Raw genomic sequence first — 20,821 nt, 5'->3', positions numbered from 1 at the left:
TAAAGGTCTTGACCCAGTTCATTTCAACTCCAACCCGACCCTATTCGATATCTTATTTCGGCTTAGACAAATGACCTAATTACCTAGTTATCGTTATCTACTTTGATACCATCATATAACCTTGTGTGTTGTAAACCCCTTTGTACAGCAAGCATCAATCACTGCTGGACACCACACACCCCATCGCTCCATCGCAGCCCTTGTCAACCGCCATCCGATCTGCTCTGACATCCTGGCTAGCTAAGCTACGTAGGCATTCCTGATGAGAGTGTACCTATCGAACGACCGAAGCGAAGAAAAGAATGGCAGACCCGTCAACATGTCCCCCATTAACCCCGTCGTCAATCCGCACCGCCTACTCCAAGATCCGCCCATATGTCCACACAACGCCGCTCCTGACCAGCCACAGTCTGGACGCGATAGCCTCGGCCGTGGATCCGAGGGTGTTCTTGTCTGATGATCCCCCCACCAGCTTTGGATGTAGTGAGAAGACCGGGATGTCAAACAACGACAACGACAACGACAACTTGCACACGGGCCCGAATTTTCGGTTGTTCTTCAAATGTGAGAATTTCCAGAAGATCGGGGCGTTCAAGGCCCGAGGCGCGTTTCATGCCGTGGTCAGGTTGATTGAGGAATTGGGCGTCGAGGAGGTGAGGAGGAGAGGGGTGGTTACGCACAGTAGTGGTGAGTCAAAGTCGATTCGGTATCTTTTTCTTCTCTCTCTCTCTTTCTGGTTCTGGTCTTTTGAACTCTTGATCTTGAGGTTTGAGGTGACGGGTTTAGTCTTTTCTGGCTTTGGATGGTATTAGTCTCTTTGCTGGGCGCTTTCCATGGGTGTTGGTTTCGTCTTAGGCCTTGATATTGGTTCTTTGGATCCTAGGTTTGTCGCAAGCCACGCACTCCCAGTCAATTCTGGGGCCTCCTGCTGCTAGGAGGCGGTCAGCTGGGCTTGGTCGTGGATGGTTTGTTACTGTGTGGTGTCTGGCATACTCAGGGGCGCCCGCCATATGGACTTCAGTTCTACGGTTCGAGTTTTGCATGTTTCAATCTCACCCCCTTCTCCCTCCCCTTCTTCTTCACTACGTCGTGCTCACCCTGGAAGGTAGCGAGAAGCAGTATCTCCAGATGTGTTGACGCTTCTTCAGTGGCGTTATCAGGTCTTCTGAGAAGTCTTCTGAGACCATGGAAGTTCATTTTCCTCGCAGTGTGGGCTATACAGGGGTTCGATTTCTCTTACCCCCTTTCAAGACCGCAAAGCTATGAAGGCTGCCTCATACATGTGCACATTCTCCCAACGCCTGTCAAGCTATACTTACCTATAGTGCAGCATCAACCCCGTTTTCAGTTGATGAAACAACACATACACCTCCTCAATGCCTCTTTTATTCTTATTTTCAGAGACTCAGACACTGACAATTGCCCTGTCTTTCTGTATGTCCAGGAAACCACGCTCAGGCGCTCGCTCTCGCCGCCTCAACATTCTCCATCCCAAGCTACATCGTCATGCCGAAGATCAGCACGCCTTCCAAAATCGCCGGGACGAGACTGTACACCCCCAACGTCATCTTCAGCGGCTCGACGTCAGACGAACGCGAAGCCGTAGTGGCCGAAGTGATCGCCGAGAAGAACGCCATCCTAGTCCCTCCCTACGATCACCCAGACATCATTATTGGCCAAGGCACTGTAGGCCTCGAAATGGAAGAGCAACTCCTGCAGAAGAGACTATCCGATATCGAGCAATCCGCCTCGTTCCGTGACAGTGCTTTCGACGCAGTCATCACGCCCCTCGGCGGCGGCGGACTACTGGGGGGGACGGCGACCTGGTTCTCGGACAAGCCTGAGACAAGGGTGTTTGGTGCAGAACCGTCCTTTGAAGGCGGAGACGATGGCCGTCGCGGATTGCAGGCGGGGAAGCGCGTCGAACATGTCAAAACCCTGACTATTGCGGATGGATTGCGCACGCCGGTGGGGGTACTGAATTTCGAGATTCTGAGCGATCCGACCAAGCTTGAGGCCTTGTATGCTGTCACTGAGGACCAGATCAAGGCTGCGATGCGACTGGTCTATGAGAGGCTCAAGGTTGTCGTGGAGCCTAGTGCTGCGGTCGGCCTGGCGGTGGTTTTGTTCAATGGAGGGTTTCGGGCTCGAGTCGCCGAGGCTCAGAGGACGCAGGTGAAGGGGACTGGGACTGGGGATGGAAATGAGAAGAAGAAGCAGAACAATGAAGATGCTGTTTGGAACGTCGGGATCGTCTTTAGTGGTGGAAATACTACCATGAAGGCGGTCAGTAAGTTGTTCGCGGAGGATTTGGACCTACGGCTTGAAGGAGAAGGACAAGAAGGAGGCCATGGGGAGGACAGGAACCAGAAGACCTCTCAGAGTCATGTTCATGATATCGTGGGCGAGAGACATCAAGGGACGATAGGGGCAGATGGAGGAAAGAAAGTCGAGGATATTGCCGGCTGAAATCGAAGAAACTCTGAGCCTGGCAGACCGCGCACGGGATAGTGATACGATCCAGGTCATCGAAGGGGAGACTTTATTAGCTTGACGAAGCATAAACCCCCAGGCACGGCAAAAGAGATAGACAAGAGTTGTGGAAGAAGCTGCTAGACGGGCGTCTGAAACTACCGGGATAGTATACACATGTCCACCAGCGGTCAATAGATACGTTTCATAGTACTGTAGTCGACAGCGTAGAAGGCAAAGACAAGCCTTGTTGAACAACAATGCGGCGAGACGACTAGACTGTACATCTTCATCTTCGTTTTCATCTGCTACATCGAGGTTGACAACGACTTCTGACAAGATCTGTAAGCATATACCGGCGTAAAATGATTTGCTCTAGAAGTCTTATCCTCTCCTTCTTTCGCTCCGGATCTGGAACCGGGGGGTTATTAGCACCCCCTGCTTCTCGTTAGGTATGATATTCCGACTCCGGGGCAAAAACGCAGACACACCAACCATGGTCCAAAACGACCATAAAAAAAAACATTGAGAGGAGTGGGGTTCGAACCCACGCTTCCTTACGGAAAGCAGAGAACTTTAAGTTTTCATGATATGATAATCGACTTAAATCTGCCGCCTTAAACCACTGCGAGACAAATGCATGTTAGAGTCGTGGAACAAAAGGGAAATTGTAGAGCGGGTTGCTATTTACCTCGGCCATCCTCCCTGATGAAATTAGGAGAATTTTTCGACGGTTTATTTTATGATGTTAGATTTTTGGAGGTGGGGTTTGCTAGCTGGCTAGGCAACGCAGTGCGCGCCTTAGGCTCTTTTGGCTCTTAATTTAAGGCCAGGCAGGCCATGACGGGGGAACGAATGGCGCCTGCTGGGAAGTTATAGGGGGGAATAATTATAGTCTTCGGTGTCCTAGGCGAGACCTGTCAACGCCAAAGTCGAGCGAACAGCGGCCTCCCGTTTGTGTCGACCATGCAAAGATATACCTATACCTATCAGGTACTGTATATGTTTTGGTTGTAGCTGATGTAGGTTACTTCTACCTAAGGAGGATATACTCTTGAGCATATCTGTCCGTAAGCAGGTGAGGTTGCTGTAGTCCATTACTTATATTGATCTAGAGAGAAAGCAGTTTAAGCGATTACATTCAAATATATCAGGTTTGTAAGTAGAATGTAGCATTGCAGGGGATAATATATTATATACTTTGTGCTATATCAAGGTAGCAGAGCTACTATTTTCCGTTTTGTCTCATCTTGTTTTTCTGTTTTTAATATATCAAAGTATAGTACCAGATGATGATCATCCTTTTCTTTTTTTTCCAATCCTCCCACCGCTGGTATCATGCAAAGAGAACCTTTCGAATATGCATATGGACATGAATTTTGCTGCCCAGGTCCATGGTCTACAACTACAGTTTCTTCGCACGGTCTCTCAACTCGTCAGCGAGTCGTTCGAGATAGGCTTTGGCAATGGCCTTCGGAATACCCTCAGGTATCTCGCATTGACGGTCGTCGGTATCTCCATTTCCGTTACGGCTTGCAGAATGTGTTTCTGCAGAGTGTGAAGCGTCGCTTTTGGGGTTATTGTTACTGGTGGAGAGAAACCGGCGCACGATCTTGTCGACGTCTCGTCGGCCGTCTTCGTAGGCGGCGAGATCGCGGTTGCCGTATACGTCGCGGCCAGCCGCGTAGCGTGACGGAGAGAGGGAGCGGAAAAAGATGTTTAGAGAGATGTTGATGTGTGAGGATTCGGCGTCGGCTGGTGACTTCGATGCCTCGATTGACTTGCTGTGAGGACTAGGTATGTGTTGAAACTGATTAGTGTCCGGTTGAGCCTGGGGAGTAGACTGATGGTGTGGAGATGGTGACTTTTGCTTGGGGGTGGGTGTTAGTCTTGTTGTTGGCGCGGGCATCGGTGTGCCGGCATGTGCCCATAAAGGAGGTATATAAAGTGCTTCTCCTGGCCGCAGGATTGCGACATGCGGATGGGTGTTTGGAATGGAGATTAGTCGGTCTGGTTCACCGAGGTGGTTCTTTTGGCCGTCGGCCGTGGGTTCGAAAATGTCGAACGTCGAAGTCGTGGAGCCCGGTGGAAAAGACAAATGCTTGATATCTTCGGGCGGGAACAAGATGAGTTTGCGTGCGCCCCGGACTTGAAAGAGCACGTTGGCCATGACGTCGTAATGTAGCCACATGTTGACATTGGCACTGATACGCAGTGGGCTGCTATGCTGCGTTTCTCTCACGAAGCTCAGGGCGGGCGGCAGGACAAAGTCCTTCGCCAACTCCGGCCAGTCAGTCGACAAGTCGGCGGGCAGCTGTGTCGGGTTGGTGCTGGAGATCGAGCGCAAGTACATATGCGCATTGGGGTCCCTTGTGAGACTAGTGACGAACTCGTGGAAGGGCAGCGTTTTGTAAAGGAAGTCTTTGCGCTGGAAACTCATGGTTCGGCTTGACGCAGAATGGACCACAACGGATTTCGAGGCGGGAACCTTGGAGACAAGGTACGTCGGAGTCCACACTGACACGCAGGAACCAATGTCAAGAGACGTCAAGATTTTCGGCGTGCCTTCGCGAAGGACGTGGGCGAAGTCTTGCTCATTGCACAGGCGAATGGCCTCAACTGAGATGGGTGGGTGCGATGGGCCTTCTTTTGACGCCGGAATAGGGCTAGGCGACAGTTCAGACGGTGTTGGCTTCACGAGAGCCCAGGGTGAACTCACGCCTGGTTCTTGGTAGTAGAGCAGCCAACACCCAGGATTCCAGTACGAGCCAAAGCTAAAACATGTTGCCCCGCCGCCCACGAGCAGCGTGGTCTCTTTCGCGGTACGGTGCGACGAATGGCCGACGAGAAAAGGTCGTGGGACGTTCGGGTCGTTCTTTGGTGTGACGCAGGCGACTCGCAGCTCCATTTCCTTCTCAAACTCGCTGAACGCGGAGAAGCTTCCAAGAATAGAAAGAACCTCGTAGTCCTTGGGAATACACCCGTGTTTGGCCACGCCTCCGATAACAAGCAATTCGTTCCGAATCACGCTGTATGAGGCTCCGAGACGAGACAACCAGGGGAAGCTCCCCGCCGACGCATCCAGTGCGGTAGAGGTCTTGAAACTGATGCCGGCAACGACGTTGTCTCGGATGATCAGCCTCCACCTCCATAGTCCCTGGCAGATGACTCCATCGTGCCGCATTCCGCCGAATAGTAGACCATGGTTGAAGCCTAGCCTGACAAAACTCGCCCCAAATCGTGGCATAGGGTCTGATCGCAGAGACCTCAATTTCTGCCACCCATTTTTCTGGTCCCAGAGAAGACAGTCTAGCGCGACCTTGGTGGCGGATGTCTTGCCTCCAAACACCAGAACACCATAATGATTGTCGGACAGGGTCACAGCAGCGGCTCGATGTCGAAAGCGTGGTTCGGGAAGGTCCTGGATCCTTTCCCACTTGGACCCCGTTTGTAACCAGCAATCCTTCAACGGCGCAGAAGGTGACAGACGCCCACCTACTAGCACATTCTGTCCGCTCTCAAGCGAAGTTATAGTGTGACAACATCTTGCGCCGATCTCTTCCGGGGGAACTGGAGGAAATGGCAGGTTGGAATCTGCAGGCGCATAGACTGATGTGGTCGACTGACGGCCCTGAGGGCCTATCCCACCATGAAGGCCAATGGCATCTCGACCGGGAATGGAGAATGCCGAGCCGTGGTGAGTTCGTCCTTCTTGATTGGGGTTGGGTGAGAACTTGTATGCAAACCATTGCGTCTGTCCTCTGTACGGGGAAACTGTTCTTGTCGAAAGATCCGAGGCGAAGCTGTCGACGGAAGCTCGCCTCGACCTAGGTTGTTCCGGTATCAACGGCTCAGGACCAGTCTGCGCCACTATTAGACAGTAATGAGATGCAAACAAAGCGAATTCTTCCCTGAACCAGCCATTAGTAGCAGTACCGAAATACACACAGAAGATCGACGCAACTCACCATTCGTCGAAAGGCTCGACCTCATCCAGAGACATTCTTTGCGATGGAGACAGGAATCTAGGATCAGCCCATAATTCCCATAGACTTTGTATCTCGATTTGAGAGTACCCTGCGTCCTGAAAGCGTAGTGTTTGAGTATGGTTCCCAGGGTACTTGAGCAGCGAACGCAGAGGTGTTCCCAACTTGGCAAAGTGTTTCAACATGGCCGCCGCAAATGGATTATCAGGTCGATCCGGACATTGCTGCTCCAACAAGCAGAAGGTCACATCTAGAACCATCAGCCAGACCCAAGTCAAGGTGAGACGACATGAGCATACCGGGGGACAGAGTGGTTGTCCACGCAATAAGAGGATCTGAATCATCGGGAGACATATAAGTGATGCTGACCTCCGCAACACATAGCACAAGACATTGGTCAATGTCAACAACAGATCTGACCAATCGCTCTAGCCGTCGCAGGTTTCGAAGGTCACAGCCGAGTGCGGTATACTCCTCGGTATCCAGCACGACCCCTTTTTCCGTCGGTCGATCGGGAGTCAAAGAAAGCATATCCTTCATCTTAGGGGTGTTTAAGATGATCTCTCGCTTGCTGACCATAAGCTCGTCGAAGTCGACATCGATAAATTTGGTGTTGCCGCACAGGTCTCTGTCTTGGGCCATCCATTGGAAAGGAAGAGGGTCACTAACAGTGTAAGTTGGGCCGGGACCGTGACAACGGCTAATGACATCCTTACTCACTAGCCACAGCCCAGATTGATGATGACTTTCTTCTGCTCTGAAGACCTTTCCAAAAACTGTCTTACCACCCAGTCAATGGCTCTCATGCGAAGCCAATATCCACGGTTAATGGTCGGGGCTCGCCTTTGGGGCTTTTTGACGAAATAGCGGTAGAAATGTGGCTGAGGCAGGTAAAGCCTTTCCACACTCCTCTTGGATACTATGCTGCTGTTGTTTGTCTGGAAAGGCTTATTAGATACCGGTTGGTAAGGCATCTGTGCAAAACCCGGTGTGACGTACCCCCATGATCAGGCCGGCATTCTTTTCCAAGGCCATCTCGTCGTCCATGCCGACGTGGCGGAGAGGCATTGGAGAGGCCATATTGGTTACATTCGCCGCCTGAGGCAAGTAGGCGGTGGCGAGACTTAAGTAGCGCCAGAGGGTGAATATGGGATTGGATGAGTCACAGCGAAACACTGAGGACGAGGCTGTCTCTTCGAAAAGTTTCCAGTCATTTACCGGTCTGGGGAAAGTGACGTTATGTAAGCAGAAACGCTTGGCTCGAAATGATGTAATCAGCCGTTGATTGGCCGTTGCAGACGACGGCTCAACTTCTCTGCCTCGAAGTGATGACCAAACCTTTCGTTGTCGGCCAGTTTTACGAATTGTGGGATTAAGGATATACAGCTGAACATCTTACCAAACTCTCTGACAGACGTGAACACCTCGTCGACAACACGGCGTTTACGATGGACAACCCCGAACCATCTCTGAGAGAACTGTTCAACGAGGCAAAGGCTCGTCAGAACGAGTTGGATGTTCTCGACCCTCGAGAGGCAACTTTCAAGGAGGCCTTGCAGACGATCATAGACAACCTCCAACAATGTCGACAGCTCATTCGAAAACTCTCACTCTTCAGTACGAACGAGGAAGTGGAGGATATCACAACACAAGATCTGCAGTATGTTACTAGCCATGTTTCTACGCTAGGATCCTCATGCTAAACATAGGGTTTAGATACTTCACTGTGGACTACTTATTAGCGGAGATGAAAGTCAAGTTCTATGGAAATGATAGAGAGGCCTCCTTACGAGAAGCATCCGACTTGTTTGAAAGCTTCTTGAGCCGGTTGGATCACTACGGCCTCCTTAGTCCGCCGGATAGGCAGCTTTACGAACGATTTCTTGAACAGCGGGGTTCGTTTAGGTTAATCTCCTCGAGCAATCCTGAAGAGAGACGGAAAATCAAGATAGGGCGGTTTCAAGAAGAGAAGTCCCTCAATCAAAAACTCGAGGTAGGTGGAGAGAAGCCTGTCCGCTTGACGTTTGCGAGCCCTTGTTAACCGAGACAGTACCTAAGAAATGAGTCACGCAAGTCGAATGTCGATGATGAAACCATTCGAAACCTCTATCTGGCAGAAATTGCACTTTGTGTTACCAAGACATTTTCCTCATTGGACATGATCACCCAAGAACTAGAGATTTTATCCCAGATCAGGCAGGCTGAACCAGTCACACGAGAACCACCACAAAATGACCACAGAGAGCGGATTAGAGACGATGGCTTCTCGGAGCGGCTTGATGGCCAACTGACTATGTCCGGTCTGGGGAAACGAGGAGGGCCATTGCTCGATCCCAAAGGCAAACCACTTCAGCCATTCACCCTGACAGACAAGCGTACTCAACTGCGACAGGGCGTGTTCAGGCCCGGCCATAACCTCCCTACCATGAGTATCGACGACTACCTTGAAGAAGAGCGACGGAGAGGAGGCATAATTGAAGGAGGCGGTAATGCGGATGCACCCCAGCCAGAACCAGATGAAGACAATATGGAGCAAGCCGACGCTGCCACGATGAAGGCACGTGAATGGGATGAGTTCGTTGAGGCGAATCCGAAGGGTGCCGGGAATACGATCAACCGCGGCTGAGGTATATAGGCTTGGGGTATCTTGAAACACAAGGCTTCTCTCAACACGCTTTGACATAGTTCTCGACCCCCCTCTTCACCCGCTCCTGCGTCACTGACTGAAGTCCTGTCGTGGATGTATGATCAGCTTTTCCACCTCGACGTATGTGCTCTATTCTCCGAGATCAGCCGCAGTGGTGGGCACCTTCGCCTTGATCTGCGCCAAGATCTTGTCAGCACCTCTGCGAAGTAGTTCTTCCGCTGCCTTGGTCCCAAAGGCAACAGCATCATCTTTGCTTGTTACCACTTCAGTCATGTCAACTTCCGACTTCTGTTTCCCATCCGTGCTGATGACGTTAGACTTCAGTCGCAGAACCGTCTGGCCCGCCTCATCTTTGACCCAACTGGTCTCGACTCCCAACGGGGCACTGCACCCTCCTTCCAAGACTCTCAGGAGACTCCGTTCCGTGGCCGTGGCGAGATGAGTTTCCCGGTGGTCAATCGCACTAAGCATTTTCTGTACCCGCTCATCTGGTGATCTGTTCTCGACCCCGATGGCTCCCTGTGAGACAGCATAAAGCATTCCTCCGCTCTTGGATTCGAGGAATTGAGTGATCCGATGGTCAAGGTTTATGCGAATGAGACCAGCAGCCGCAAGAATCAAGCCGGCAAAAGGGCTGTCTTCCTTGTCAAGTTTTGCTAAACGAGTGTGCAGACTGCCTCTCATGTTTTCCACTCGCAGATGAGGATATAGTGATGCAATCTGAGCCGTCCGACGAACAGAAGACGTGCCGATGACAGACCCGGCAGGCAAGTCTTCAATCTTGCATGGAGTCCTGCCAGCTTTAATGACAAAGGCGTCCCTTGGGTCTTCACGAGCCAGCACTGCCCCTATTTCACACCCCTCGGGTAAGTTTGTAGGCACATCTAGCATGAGACCTATTAGTTCTGCTTCTGACTGTATTTGCAGCGACAACAAACCTTTGAGCGAATGGACTATCAAGTCATATTTGCCTTCAACCAGTAGAGATTCAAGCTCGTGACTCCAGATATTCTTGACAGCCATGTCCTTGACGGCTGTGGTTGTGTCGACATCACCCGCAGCAGTATCCCGAGCTTTGGTCACGAATACTTGGTCGGGGAATGCGGACGCAAGGCCTTTGACGACCAAATCTGTCTGAGCCAGGGCCAGCGGGGACTTCCTCGTACCGATATTGAAAATGGTTTCAGGGCTCTGGCTCCCAATTTCCACCGAGGTGTTTTCCCCCTGTACTACTGAAATGGTCGTCATCACGGCTGTGTGGAGATATGGTGGCGTAGCTCAGGACGAAGTCGAAATATCGCCGACTTCAATGACTGGAGGTGTGATTTCGCGGAAGACTTGTCCTACTCATGTACTCGTCTGACTCGGGTTCAATATCGATTCGAAGTTGTACTAGTACGACTCGGATGAGCGGACAAATCCTTTCCGTGCATGTTAACGTCTTTTACAAACCTTGGCACGCGGCGATGTGCTCCCCTAGTACTAGTATAGTAGTAGGACTACTAGTACTACAAATCTCCTATGGACGGGCCAACTTGAATGGTTCTACTACAGACTAGCAGATGGTGAGGTAGCAGTACTATCATGATTCCAATTACTATGGGGAACGTGTCGGTTGTCCTGAATCATTCATGATATGAGAGAATCCTTCTGCAGAATGGAGAGGCATTTGCTAGCACACGTGACTGACCTCCCTCTTCTACGTGACCGTGCGTCTGACGTACTCCGTACCTCGGCTGCCTGCGGCGCGAGACGATGATGAGCCCCGAAACGCGGATTCAGCATCGAGCATCTTCCATCTCATGATACTAGTATGACAGGTTGACGGCGCATCTCATCCGGTGCTGCAGACCCCGGACTCTCATAATTCATATACAAGTTCCTGCTGTTCCCCGCCTCTCTCCCTTCACTCCTCCGGTCGGTCCACACACAGATCTTGTCATGGGGTTCACCGCGAAGGCCACCATCCCACTCATCCCGCTGGCAAAGGACTCCGTCCTTCTGCCTGGCGTCACCCTACGCATCTCAGTAGTCAATCGTGCCGACATACCACTACTTCTGTCATCGGCCTTTCAGCGCGCAACGAAATCGAGGACGGGAACAGCACAACTCCCGGTCGGCTGCGTCCCATTAAACTCGCCCTTCCTCAACCCCGATGGTAAAGAGTTGCTGGATAGTTCCGAGAAAGAGAGCAGCCAGCACGTCGAGGATGCAGATATAGCCCCATGGAACGCCAGCAAAGAAGACCTGTTTGGTTATGGAACGCTCGCAAAGATAATCGGGGTCCAAGGCAACTCAAATGCGGATCCATTTCTGGTCGTGGAGGGCGTGCAGAGGTTTAAGATTGACCGGATTAGGCACGAGAAACCATACTTTGAGGCGGAGGTCACGTTCTACGAGGATGAAGTTCCGGAGCTGAACGATGGTGACCTCCGAGCCAGTTTCACGCGGCTCCAACAACGATCACGCGAGCTTCTTACATTACTTCGTCTCTCCTCCCTCTTCCGTCCAGCGTCCATGGTACTATCTCCGTTGATTGTCCGCCGGTTTGAACTATACATTGCGAAGAAAGATCTTTCCCAGGCTGGTCAGTTGGCCGACTTCATGACCGACATTGTCGAGGCGAGTTTTGAGGAGAAGCTTCGAATCTTGAGTACTCTGGACCTGCATGAAAGACTAGAGCGTGTTCTGGCCTTGCTCAACAAACAAATAGCAGGCATCAATGGAAACATCAAGATCACATCAATCACGTCCACGGGCCTCCCGCCCAACCTGGGCGTGGACATTTCTGATCTGAACCAAAGCCAACGAGAAGCCCTCGCACGACGGGCCATGTCTGGGCTCAATGGAATGGCCCCACCGGGAATGCCGGGCCAGCGCCGTGGAGATCCCGACGAAGACAACGAAGTAAACGAAGTTGAAGAGCTCAGAAAGAAAGTGGCCGAGGCTGGTCTGTCACCCGAGGCGCAGAATGTTGCGGAGCGTGAGCTGCGGCGGCTCAAGAAAATGAATCCAGCCAATGCAGAATATGGTGTTATTCGCACCTATATCGAGAACCTTGCCGAGATCCCGTGGACGAAAGTCACGGATGACCATCTCGGTGCTGACACTTTGACGCGAGCTCGCAAACAGCTAGACGATGATCACTATGGCCTCGAGAAGATCAAAAAGAGGCTTTTGGAATATCTGGCAGTCTTGAAGCTGAAGCAGTCGGTCAATGCTGACATTGATCAGCAAATTGCGAGGCTCACCAAGCAACTCACACCTGTCCAAGAGGGCGAGGAAAAAGAAGTCGAGCAGATTCCGGACGACGAACGAGATGCGGCGACCGCCAAGCTACATGTTCTCAAGTCCAAACGGATGATTGACAAGTCCCCAATCCTGCTGCTCGTGGGGCCGCCGGGCGTGGGTAAGACGTCGCTTGCCAAATCTGTTGCTTTGTCTTTGGGACGCAAATTCCACCGGATATCTCTCGGTGGAGTCAGGGATGAAGCTGAAATTCGAGGTCACCGGAGAACTTATGTTGCTGCCATGCCCGGTCTGATAGTCAGTGGTCTGAAGAAAGTAGGAGTGGCGAATCCGGTATTTCTGCTCGACGAAATCGACAAAGTGAGCACGAACAATTTCCATGGCGACCCGTCGGCGGCTATGCTCGAAGTCCTTGACCCTGAACAGAACCACAGTTTCAACGACCACTATGTAAACATTCCAATCGACCTCAGCAAGGTTTTGTTCATTGCGACAGCGAACACTTTGGACACTATTCCTCCGCCGCTGTTGGATCGCATGGAAACCATACAACTTTCGGGCTACACGACAATTGAGAAACGCCATATTGCAAAGCAGCACTTAATCCCCAAGCAGATCCGGACCAACGGGCTCTCCGACGGCGAAGTTATCATTCCCGACGATGTACTAGATACAATCATCACAGCATACACTCGCGAGTCGGGCGTGCGCAATCTAGAGCGCGAAATCGGCTCCGTGTGCCGGTACAAAGCAGTCCAATATGCGGACGCACGAGATGCCAATGACTTGTCGAAATATAACCCCACCGTCACTGTCGACGAACTCGAAGACATTCTCGGCATTGAGCGATTCGAAGAAGAGATTGCCGAGAAGTCCTCGCGACCCGGTGTCGTTACTGGATTGGTCGCATACTCGTCCGGTGGACAAGGCAGCATCCTATTCATCGAAGTTGCTGATATGCCGGGCAAAGGCCGCGTCCAGCTTACCGGCAAGCTGGGCGATGTGCTCAAGGAGTCTGTCGAAGTGGCTTTGACCTGGGTGAAAGCTCATAGTTACGATCTTGGCCTCACGCACGATCCCAACGAAGATATCATGGAAAAGCGAGCGATCCATGTTCATTGTCCTGCGGGTGCTGTGCCAAAGGACGGCCCTAGCGCTGGTCTTGCCCACACAGTTGCCCTCATCTCCTTGTTCTCGGGCAAGGCTGTCCCGCCACAAATCGCGATGACTGGCGAAGTCAGTCTCAGAGGCAGAGTCATGCCCGTGGGCGGGATCAAGGAGAAGCTCATCGGCGCTCATCGTGCGGGCGTCAAGACAGTGCTGCTCCCCGCGCATAATCGCAAGGATGTCAAGGACGTCCCTGAGGAGGTCAAGCGGGATCTGCAGATCATATATGTCAAGTGAGTGTTTTCTGTACCCCTTTTTTTGTAGCCTCATACTGCAATTGCTAACTCCACACTTTTGCAGACACGTCTACGAAGCCCTGCGGCACATCTGGCCTGAATCAGCTTGGGCAACCGACAGCCATTTCGCGGAAGTCGAGGCTAGACTATAATCTTGCCGGTTGGGTATCTATCTTTTTAGCCAGCGGTATTATACATAACTCTGTCACAAATTTAAAGCTGCCATGTATTCTCTTGTCCTTAGTTTCTTCCGATGGTAAAACTGTGCATCTTTGCACTCGTTCCAAGAAAGGCGATTGATGCTATGTCCAGAACGTGAAAGTATCGTCCCCAACAGTTGTGGCTGTGACGGTCCCTTGATCTGGCCATGGTCAAGAATATCGAATCGAACCGGAAGACCATGAGTATCGCATGTCATCCTATGCCGGGTTATAGACGGGGTTGGCGGGCTTTCATGACTGTGTGACAGAGAAATAGTAATATATCATTTTACACTCGTGCTCGCCGGGGGAGCGGTCCTCGTCGGCAGCGATTTAGGGAGTTGAGTGGCTACACCTTGCATGGCCCTCGTGGTATCCGCAAACGCCTGCCATGTTGGTGCCCACTTGTCTTTTCCTTTCAGTAGTTGTTGTGCTTGTTGGGCAATGGATTTCCGATGCTCGAGGTTCGGTTGTGTGCTTCCCCATATGGAATTCTCTCGTTGTTCGGCTACATAAGCCTTCATTGTGTTCCAATAGGTGTCGTACTCCCACCTATATTGCAGTTAGTACAAGTGCCGAAGGTTATCTCGGGATGCTCAGGGTATAACGCACGGTGACAAATCCTTGATCTCGGCGGGATACACGAATGGCTTTGCGAGCTGCACCGTCATCTTCTTCTGACTCGGAGGTCGGAACAATGCGCCTTGCGTGTACGGAGAGGTAGCGTCTTTTCTTTGCACTTTCGACTGAATCACAACACTTCGAATGTGAAGCACATCCACATTGTAGACGTCTTTCAGGTATGCCTTCATGTCCAGCTTGCTGAAATGGAGCGGGACGTCGAAAGCGGCGTATCGTGGGCCAAGATGGGGCGTCCGCATAAGTACAACGGCGTCCTTGACGTCGGGACTGCGGACTTGTTAGCAACCAACATGCGAATCAGCAGCGACAGTTCAAGGAACACCTACAAATATATCTGTTTTCGTTGCTCCAGGGGTACATTCGAAGAGGCGGAGAAGTACTGTACTGGACTTCGTAGAAGCTGGAGAATCTTGGACTTGCTCAACGTATGGCCGTTTTCCGCGATGAAGGTCCGAACGTCGCCGGAGACGTTGCTGAGCTGTGGATGTGCGTCCATGAACTTGTCGAGATGCTCCCGATCCAGCTTCCACCATTCTAACTCGCCTCTGTCGTTGACTGTTCTGTCAATAGCATACAGCTCCGCTGGCGCGAATTTCTGATGCGAGGACAGTCCCGTTCGACTGGGGTCTTGTTGTAAACTGATATATGCATTGTACCAGACGTGCGGCGGCGTCTGTTTGAATTGCTGAAACTGCTCCGGACTGAGTCCCTTGCTGGTCTTTATTCTTCTTTTGGCGTTCCATAGTCGCGGCCCATCAGTGGCTTCGCGCGGATGCCTCAGCTTCGTGAGAAGCGTAGGAGGGACACGTGAACGAGGCATTCTGACGCAACGAGCAGCGGTTGTCAGAATAAGCTGGAGCCGTCGATGCAACAAACGCTCATTCTCAATCGGAGGTGCACCCTGCGCCGATTGTTCTCTGCAGCGAGGAAATGATTTTGACTCGTCTTTTCTTGCCAAGGCCGCAGTCTTGGAGGATGACGGGCGCGAGCGCAAACCTCCGCCGTAGTAGTAATAACTTAACCTGAGCGTATGTGGTGGATCATGCCAAATGGCGGAGATAAAGGTGGTCTGCAGCGAGCTCACGTGCGGCTCACCCAGAGCGTGCCGCTTTTAGAAGCGCACTCCCCACGACTCACCCTTCTGCCACCCTCCTCTCACCTCTGCGCACCCTTCTGCCACCCTCCTCTCACCTCTGCGCACCCTTCTGCCACCCTCCTCTCACCTCTGCGCACCCTTCTGCGCACCCTTCGCACTCTTCTACTCACCCGCCAACTTAGGTCCGACCTGAATGGGCCCCATTGACGGCTGCCGTTCTGTAGCGCCTCCTTCCTTCGGAGCCAGGGACCCAGTTCGCGGGACCCTCACTCTCGCGAAGTTCCCACTCTCGACCGTTCCTCGCACCGGGTACAAAATGGGACTCAAATCCGGATCCTGGCCTCCTGGCCTTGATGGGATCCCTTCTCCCTTCCAGCTGCCGTTTCCTCGCGCCTCGCTGGCTCCCCCGGTCGTCTTCGAGGACTTCCCGATTCGTGACAGCTTGAGCCTCCTACAGCCATGGGCCGGCGAAAGGAGACGGAGGACGAACGATGGGCTCGAGCCGAAGCCAACGGTTACAAGAGAGGTGCACATGTTGAGGAAGATAAAGTACGCGACGTAGACAAGTACATTTCCACAACAAAAGCGCACCACGATCGTACTGTGGAATATTACTACGGTAAGAATGCCGAACTCTGCGCTTCCTCCATTCTCCAAGTTCCGCTTATCTCTGACGAAAACATGAAAGATGGCAATTAAAACAACTACGAGACGATCATGAAAGAAAAGGGCTTCCTCCTCCAGACGAAACCACCGCTCGTCGTCATTATTTAGGTGAAGGAGCTCCGGCCCCCGACCTAGCGACAGTGAAAGACTTTCTGCGCTTCTACGCCGCGACGAGCAAGGGGAAAATTGACAAGAAGTCGAACAAGCCGACCGCCGATACTCTTTGTACTGTTGGCGAATGGCTTTTTGCTGGTCATGCTCGTGTCACGGGGGCCGCGACTACAGGGGAGGACCGGAGCGAGGTGTACTATGTAAGATGAGATATCCTCCCAACTTGAGCTTCAAGGCGAATCAACTGATCTTTCTCAGTGGGTGCGACGAACTCTGGTTCGTGAAGGTATCGTCGTCAATAAGCACCGACCGAAATATGATTTCGGGTTCAAAGACCTGAATCGTGTCAACCTCGCTGAAAGGACCTGCGACGACTTGATCTACATTCATCCGCGGAGCCGGGTACAATGCACGTGGCTCCGACATGTCTATTGTTGGACAGGAGCCCGGATCGATACATTCTTCAAAGGTGGGATACGATACAAGGTGTACCTAGGGTTGAGCCATTCCCGACGTCGTGATCTAATTGGACCAGGACGTCGATCTTGTATTACAACGCGTCAAGGGTCCCAAAGACAGCCGCGATTGGAGGGTCATGTATAAGCTTGACCAGCGCTTCGTGAAAAACAACCGCGACCCTGAAGACGTGGCGTAAGTTCTGCCGTTTCTGGCTCTCCGTTTCGTCCTTCCTAAGGTACTAATGACGTATTCACAGCTTTGGAGCCGCGGCAAAGGAGGATGGACGGCTATTCTATAACGACGCCGGTTTCCTCCTCGCGCTGGCTTTTGCGGACGGCGCTCTGTACGGGTACGACACCTTCGCCGACCTTCGCCAACAGGTCATCCCTCCGGACCGGGATGAGATCCCGCTTCGGTTCAAGGACGAAGTGTTAGATTTGCCCATTGCTCGCAAATGTACCAAGAAGGACGGCGTGACCAACGATCCAATGTCCCAGAACCAATTCCGCACCATTTCTCAGAGCAGTCTTGTTAATGCCGGGTACCATTGGAGACTCCAGATCCATGCTATTCGACGTCAAGTGGGGAAGGGATTGGACAGTAAGTGGCCTACCTTGCGCAGCCTCTCGTGCGGGTCCCTCTGCTCGCGTTTAGCCTCTTGGACGAATCCCACTATCTATACTAATTGTCCACTCTTTCTAGGGCGATATACCCAAGTCGAACGCTCCCAGCATCTACTACAGAACGATACCAGAGTCTTCGGCCAAAGCTAAGTGGCGAACTGCTCTTCGGTCGACGGCCAGGCCGCTTTTCGAGAGGAGGAGAGTGACCACCGGCACGTCGAGTATTTCCAAGGCCTCGAAAAATTTCGCGAGAATGGTCTGCCTACTCGACTCCCTGCCCACCTCGAGAAAGAGGTGGAACGAGACCCTGAGCTTTGTACTCTTAAGGCCGAGGTCCAACGACTCAGAACCGAGGGAAAGAATCAAGACTTCACCGTTGCCCAGCGTCGTTTAACGACACATTCTACGAGACTCAAGAAAGCTGCACTGGATCTCTACCAGGAATGCTGGATCCAGGAGCGCCGAGACTGGATTGTTCAGAGCCGTGGAAGGCAGAAGGCCAAAGACGGATCCAAGACGGTGTTGGCCCCGAGCATTTACAATCTGTTCCCCGAACGGGGACGGCTGGCGCGGGCAATGGCATCGACCCACGCGCTACCGGTAGAGGAGATGTGGGCCGCCTTACAGGATCTTGTCACTCTCTGCCGTCGAGACATGGACACTGTGTACCTCCCCGGCTCGCGTCCTGTTGACGGTCTCTGCCCCATTTGTCAACGGAGGATGAAAAGGTACGTTTCCAACATGCTGCCACTTACGTATTTTGGTTGACGGTGTCACAGTCTTCCTAAGTGCCAGCGTAATCAATACATTCAAGCTTGCGTCCGCCAGGACATGGCAACCCGCCAGGGCCGCCTCTTATCGGACATAAAATATTGCTATCTTTGTTTCGACTGGCTCGTCGGAGAGGAATGGGAACCACACTGTCAAGCGCACCTGGACTCGTTCACCCCTCAACGATGCGGAACCGTTACTCACTGCCACACGCTGATCCGCCCAGCCTATTGTCCGCTCTGTGTCGCCAACGATTCATTACCGGCTTCCGAGCGACTGAACTCTTGGTCGCGAGATCATTTCTTGTGGAAACACGTCAAAAAGCATCTCATCAACTGCCAGTGGCCCCTAGTTTGCCCCTCATGTAACTCTTCTTACAGCGATTCGACCTCATTCGAATTCCATCTCATCGATCCGCACAGATTCAGTCGGTCACGGCCCGCACGCGGACCTGATTCTGTCCAACAGGACCCACCGGACGAAGCAGGATCACCCAACGAGGATGTTGACGGCGTTCGCTTTTGTCGGAAGCGAATGTCGCCGAGTGCTCCTGGGGCCTTTGTATGGGTACCACCGCCATCGCTCGGCTCCAACACAGTTGGAGGGGAACAACTGTCCGATCGTCCCCGTAAGCGAAGATGACACGTTACTCCCACGCCGACCGCATGTCCTGAGGTCATCTTGATCGACCAAGATATGTCTAATGATTGTACCGTTACGAAGACTTCGGGCCCATCACACTTACTACACTTAGCCTCAACAAGGACGGGGCATACTCATTCCGTACGGCTCCTCATATTCTGCCATCGACGAGACCCGTCACTCCCTCGAGGTCACGGACGTCGAGAATGACCTAGCATCTGACACCTGGTTTGATCAATACATTCGCTCTCCTTCGCCCCACCTTTTGCAGAACGACATCACCAGCGAAGCGAGCGAGACAACATTGGTCGAGCCCGAACGGGAGTCATCTCTCGACACAGAGCTACAAACTCCAAGATCCGAGTATCCAGACTCGGAGTCTGCGTTGGAAAGCTCGGAGATTCCAGGTTTTTTTGAACTTCAGGGACCGAAATGTCAGTTTCACGACGATCTATTTACGGACTGCGGCTCAACCTCGCGTGACAGCGCTCGTCTCGCTCACGACGCAATTTTGCCGCTCGTCCGTTCACGCTCGGCGTCAATCTCGTCCTCCGCCACGCTAGAGGCCTATCGCCGTAAGGAGACCTCTAAGCAGGCCTGGGGCATCATCCACCCCTCAGAAGGTATCGAAGATGATTCAAGTCTCGATGCCCGATTTGGTCAGTATATTCGGTTGCCGCCACCCTCACCTGGTCCACCTTCTCCTTCTCCATTTCGCTATGCAGCTAGTCAAATTAGTGGAGCGACACTCGACGGCGTTCTTAGTCCCGTTGATGGGACCCTAGAAGCATGCAAGAGCACGGCGACAGAAGCCACGCAGGGAAAGGAGCCAATTCGGCCTCAAGAGGTAGTATGCCGCGTTGGTAATGGCCCTCGCCTTCGACTACGAGTCAGCCAGCCTAGAATCACACTCTGACTTCGAGTCTCAAAGCCCACTCAAATTCTAAACAAGACAACGGTAGCCACAAAGTCAAAAACCAGAAAGACGGGAATTAGCGAGGTGAACAAAACGGAGAAGAAAAAGCCGCGACGTCACACTAGAAAACAGACATCGACCACGAAGAAGGCATGAACCTTGACAAAAACCATATAGAGTCGGTCCAGTGCCACAGGCCAATGAGCCAAATGCGCCATACCTGGAATAAGTGTGTATATATATATACAGTTACAGCGTTTCCCGAAACCGCCCTCCCCTTTGCAGACACATGGCAACTTTCTCTCGCAAACGGCCCAGGTATAAGCGGGTCACGCTTTACTCTATCTGTAATAGTCCGTGATCTTTCCCTGACGAATGATCGGCGAGGAGCTTCTCCTGCTTTACTCGTCCGTATTGTAAGATCTCGGTAATAATCCTAACTATATGTTGACTGACTGTATCCGCCATCCGCACAGGGACGATATGATATAACACCGCCGCTACCTTTTGCTGCTTTTCTTACGAAACATCTCCCTGACCCGTCTTGAGAGGGAACTGCCTTTTCGGCCACCTCTCTCCTTTTGCTTCTGTATAGGTGGTGTAGCACGCAACCGTGCTAGATTATCAGAGGCGATTCTCGTATGAGGGTGGTCTATCCCTTTTATACGTTGCATCTGCTGCACAGCAATATCCAATAAAGATATCGCCTCGTCGAGATGACCTTGCTCCCCGAGCGTGGACGCGAGGTTATTCATCGCCGTGATCGTGTCAGGATGCTCCTCGCCTAGAATGCGCCGCATCTTCTCCAGCACCTCCTTCATAATCGTCCCCGCCTCCTCGAGATGACCTTGATCCCCCAGTGTATTCGCGAGGTTATTCATCGCTGAGATCGTGTCAGGATGCTCCTCGCCCAGAACCCGCGGTCTCTTCTCCAGCAC

The 20,821-nt window shown here is 52.3% G+C and overlaps 8 protein-coding genes across 8 annotated transcripts in view; 4 read left to right on the top strand and 4 right to left on the bottom strand.

Moving 5' to 3' along the window:
• Nucleotides 1–302: 302 nt before the first annotated feature.
• On the top strand, nucleotides 303–2,469 carry A1O1_00949 (threonine dehydratase; the record flags this gene model as incomplete). The annotated part of the gene is made up of 3 exons (XM_007721864.1): nucleotides 303–687; nucleotides 1,445–2,175; nucleotides 2,221–2,469. 3 exons carry the CDS (start codon nucleotides 303–305, stop codon nucleotides 2,467–2,469), a joined length of 1,365 nt encoding a protein of 454 aa, XP_007720054.1.
• Nucleotides 2,470–3,877: 1,408 nt separating this feature from the next.
• Nucleotides 3,878–7,538, bottom strand: A1O1_00948 (uncharacterized protein; the record flags this gene model as incomplete). The annotated part of the gene is made up of 5 exons (XM_007721863.1): nucleotides 3,878–6,383; nucleotides 6,441–6,708; nucleotides 6,758–7,122; nucleotides 7,179–7,396; nucleotides 7,458–7,538. 5 exons carry the CDS (start codon nucleotides 7,536–7,538, stop codon nucleotides 3,878–3,880), a joined length of 3,438 nt encoding a protein of 1,145 aa, XP_007720053.1.
• Nucleotides 7,539–7,906: 368 nt separating this feature from the next.
• On the top strand, nucleotides 7,907–9,084 carry A1O1_00947 (uncharacterized protein; the record flags this gene model as incomplete). The annotated part of the gene is made up of 3 exons (XM_007721862.1): nucleotides 7,907–8,118; nucleotides 8,175–8,451; nucleotides 8,509–9,084. The coding sequence occupies 3 exons, from the start codon at nucleotides 7,907–7,909 to the stop codon at nucleotides 9,082–9,084; spliced, it is 1,065 nt and encodes a 354-aa protein (XP_007720052.1).
• Nucleotides 9,085–9,234: 150 nt separating this feature from the next.
• Nucleotides 9,235–10,353, bottom strand: A1O1_00946 (porphobilinogen deaminase; the record flags this gene model as incomplete). The annotated part of the gene is made up of 2 exons (XM_007721861.1): nucleotides 9,235–9,989; nucleotides 10,044–10,353. The coding sequence occupies 2 exons, from the start codon at nucleotides 10,351–10,353 to the stop codon at nucleotides 9,235–9,237; spliced, it is 1,065 nt and encodes a 354-aa protein (XP_007720051.1).
• A 693-nt stretch (nucleotides 10,354–11,046) lies between these two features.
• Nucleotides 11,047–13,909, top strand: A1O1_00945 (lon protease like 2, peroxisomal; the record flags this gene model as incomplete). Its single annotated transcript, XM_007721860.1, has 2 exons — nucleotides 11,047–13,754; nucleotides 13,822–13,909. The coding sequence occupies 2 exons, from the start codon at nucleotides 11,047–11,049 to the stop codon at nucleotides 13,907–13,909; spliced, it is 2,796 nt and encodes a 931-aa protein (XP_007720050.1).
• A 332-nt stretch (nucleotides 13,910–14,241) lies between these two features.
• On the bottom strand, nucleotides 14,242–15,419 carry A1O1_00944 (uncharacterized protein; the record flags this gene model as incomplete). The annotated part of the gene is made up of 3 exons (XM_007721859.1): nucleotides 14,242–14,509; nucleotides 14,570–14,866; nucleotides 14,926–15,419. The coding sequence occupies 3 exons, from the start codon at nucleotides 15,417–15,419 to the stop codon at nucleotides 14,242–14,244; spliced, it is 1,059 nt and encodes a 352-aa protein (XP_007720049.1).
• A 1,648-nt stretch (nucleotides 15,420–17,067) lies between these two features.
• On the top strand, nucleotides 17,068–18,322 carry A1O1_00943 (uncharacterized protein; the record flags this gene model as incomplete). Its single annotated transcript, XM_007721858.1, has 3 exons — nucleotides 17,068–17,123; nucleotides 17,188–17,531; nucleotides 17,706–18,322. The coding sequence occupies 3 exons, from the start codon at nucleotides 17,068–17,070 to the stop codon at nucleotides 18,320–18,322; spliced, it is 1,017 nt and encodes a 338-aa protein (XP_007720048.1).
• A 2,061-nt stretch (nucleotides 18,323–20,383) lies between these two features.
• The window catches only part of A1O1_00942 (uncharacterized protein), a gene marked incomplete at its 5' end in the record, with an annotated part of 2,409 nt that continues 1,971 nt past the window's right edge, over nucleotides 20,384–20,821 (bottom strand). The window contains one exon of the mRNA XM_007721857.1: nucleotides 20,384–20,812. Within this exon, the coding sequence (XP_007720047.1) occupies nucleotides 20,778–20,812 (35 nt within the window). The 3' untranslated portion in view covers nucleotides 20,384–20,777. The remainder of the gene's footprint in view (nucleotides 20,813–20,821) is intronic.

The sequence above is a fragment of the Capronia coronata genome (genome assembly GCF_000585585.1).
Source record: "Capronia coronata CBS 617.96 chromosome Unknown acBCG-supercont1.1, whole genome shotgun sequence".
In the NCBI taxonomy this organism is placed as follows: domain Eukaryota; kingdom Fungi; phylum Ascomycota; class Eurotiomycetes; order Chaetothyriales; family Herpotrichiellaceae; genus Capronia; species Capronia coronata.
This window is presented reverse-complemented; position numbering and strand designations above follow the sequence as displayed.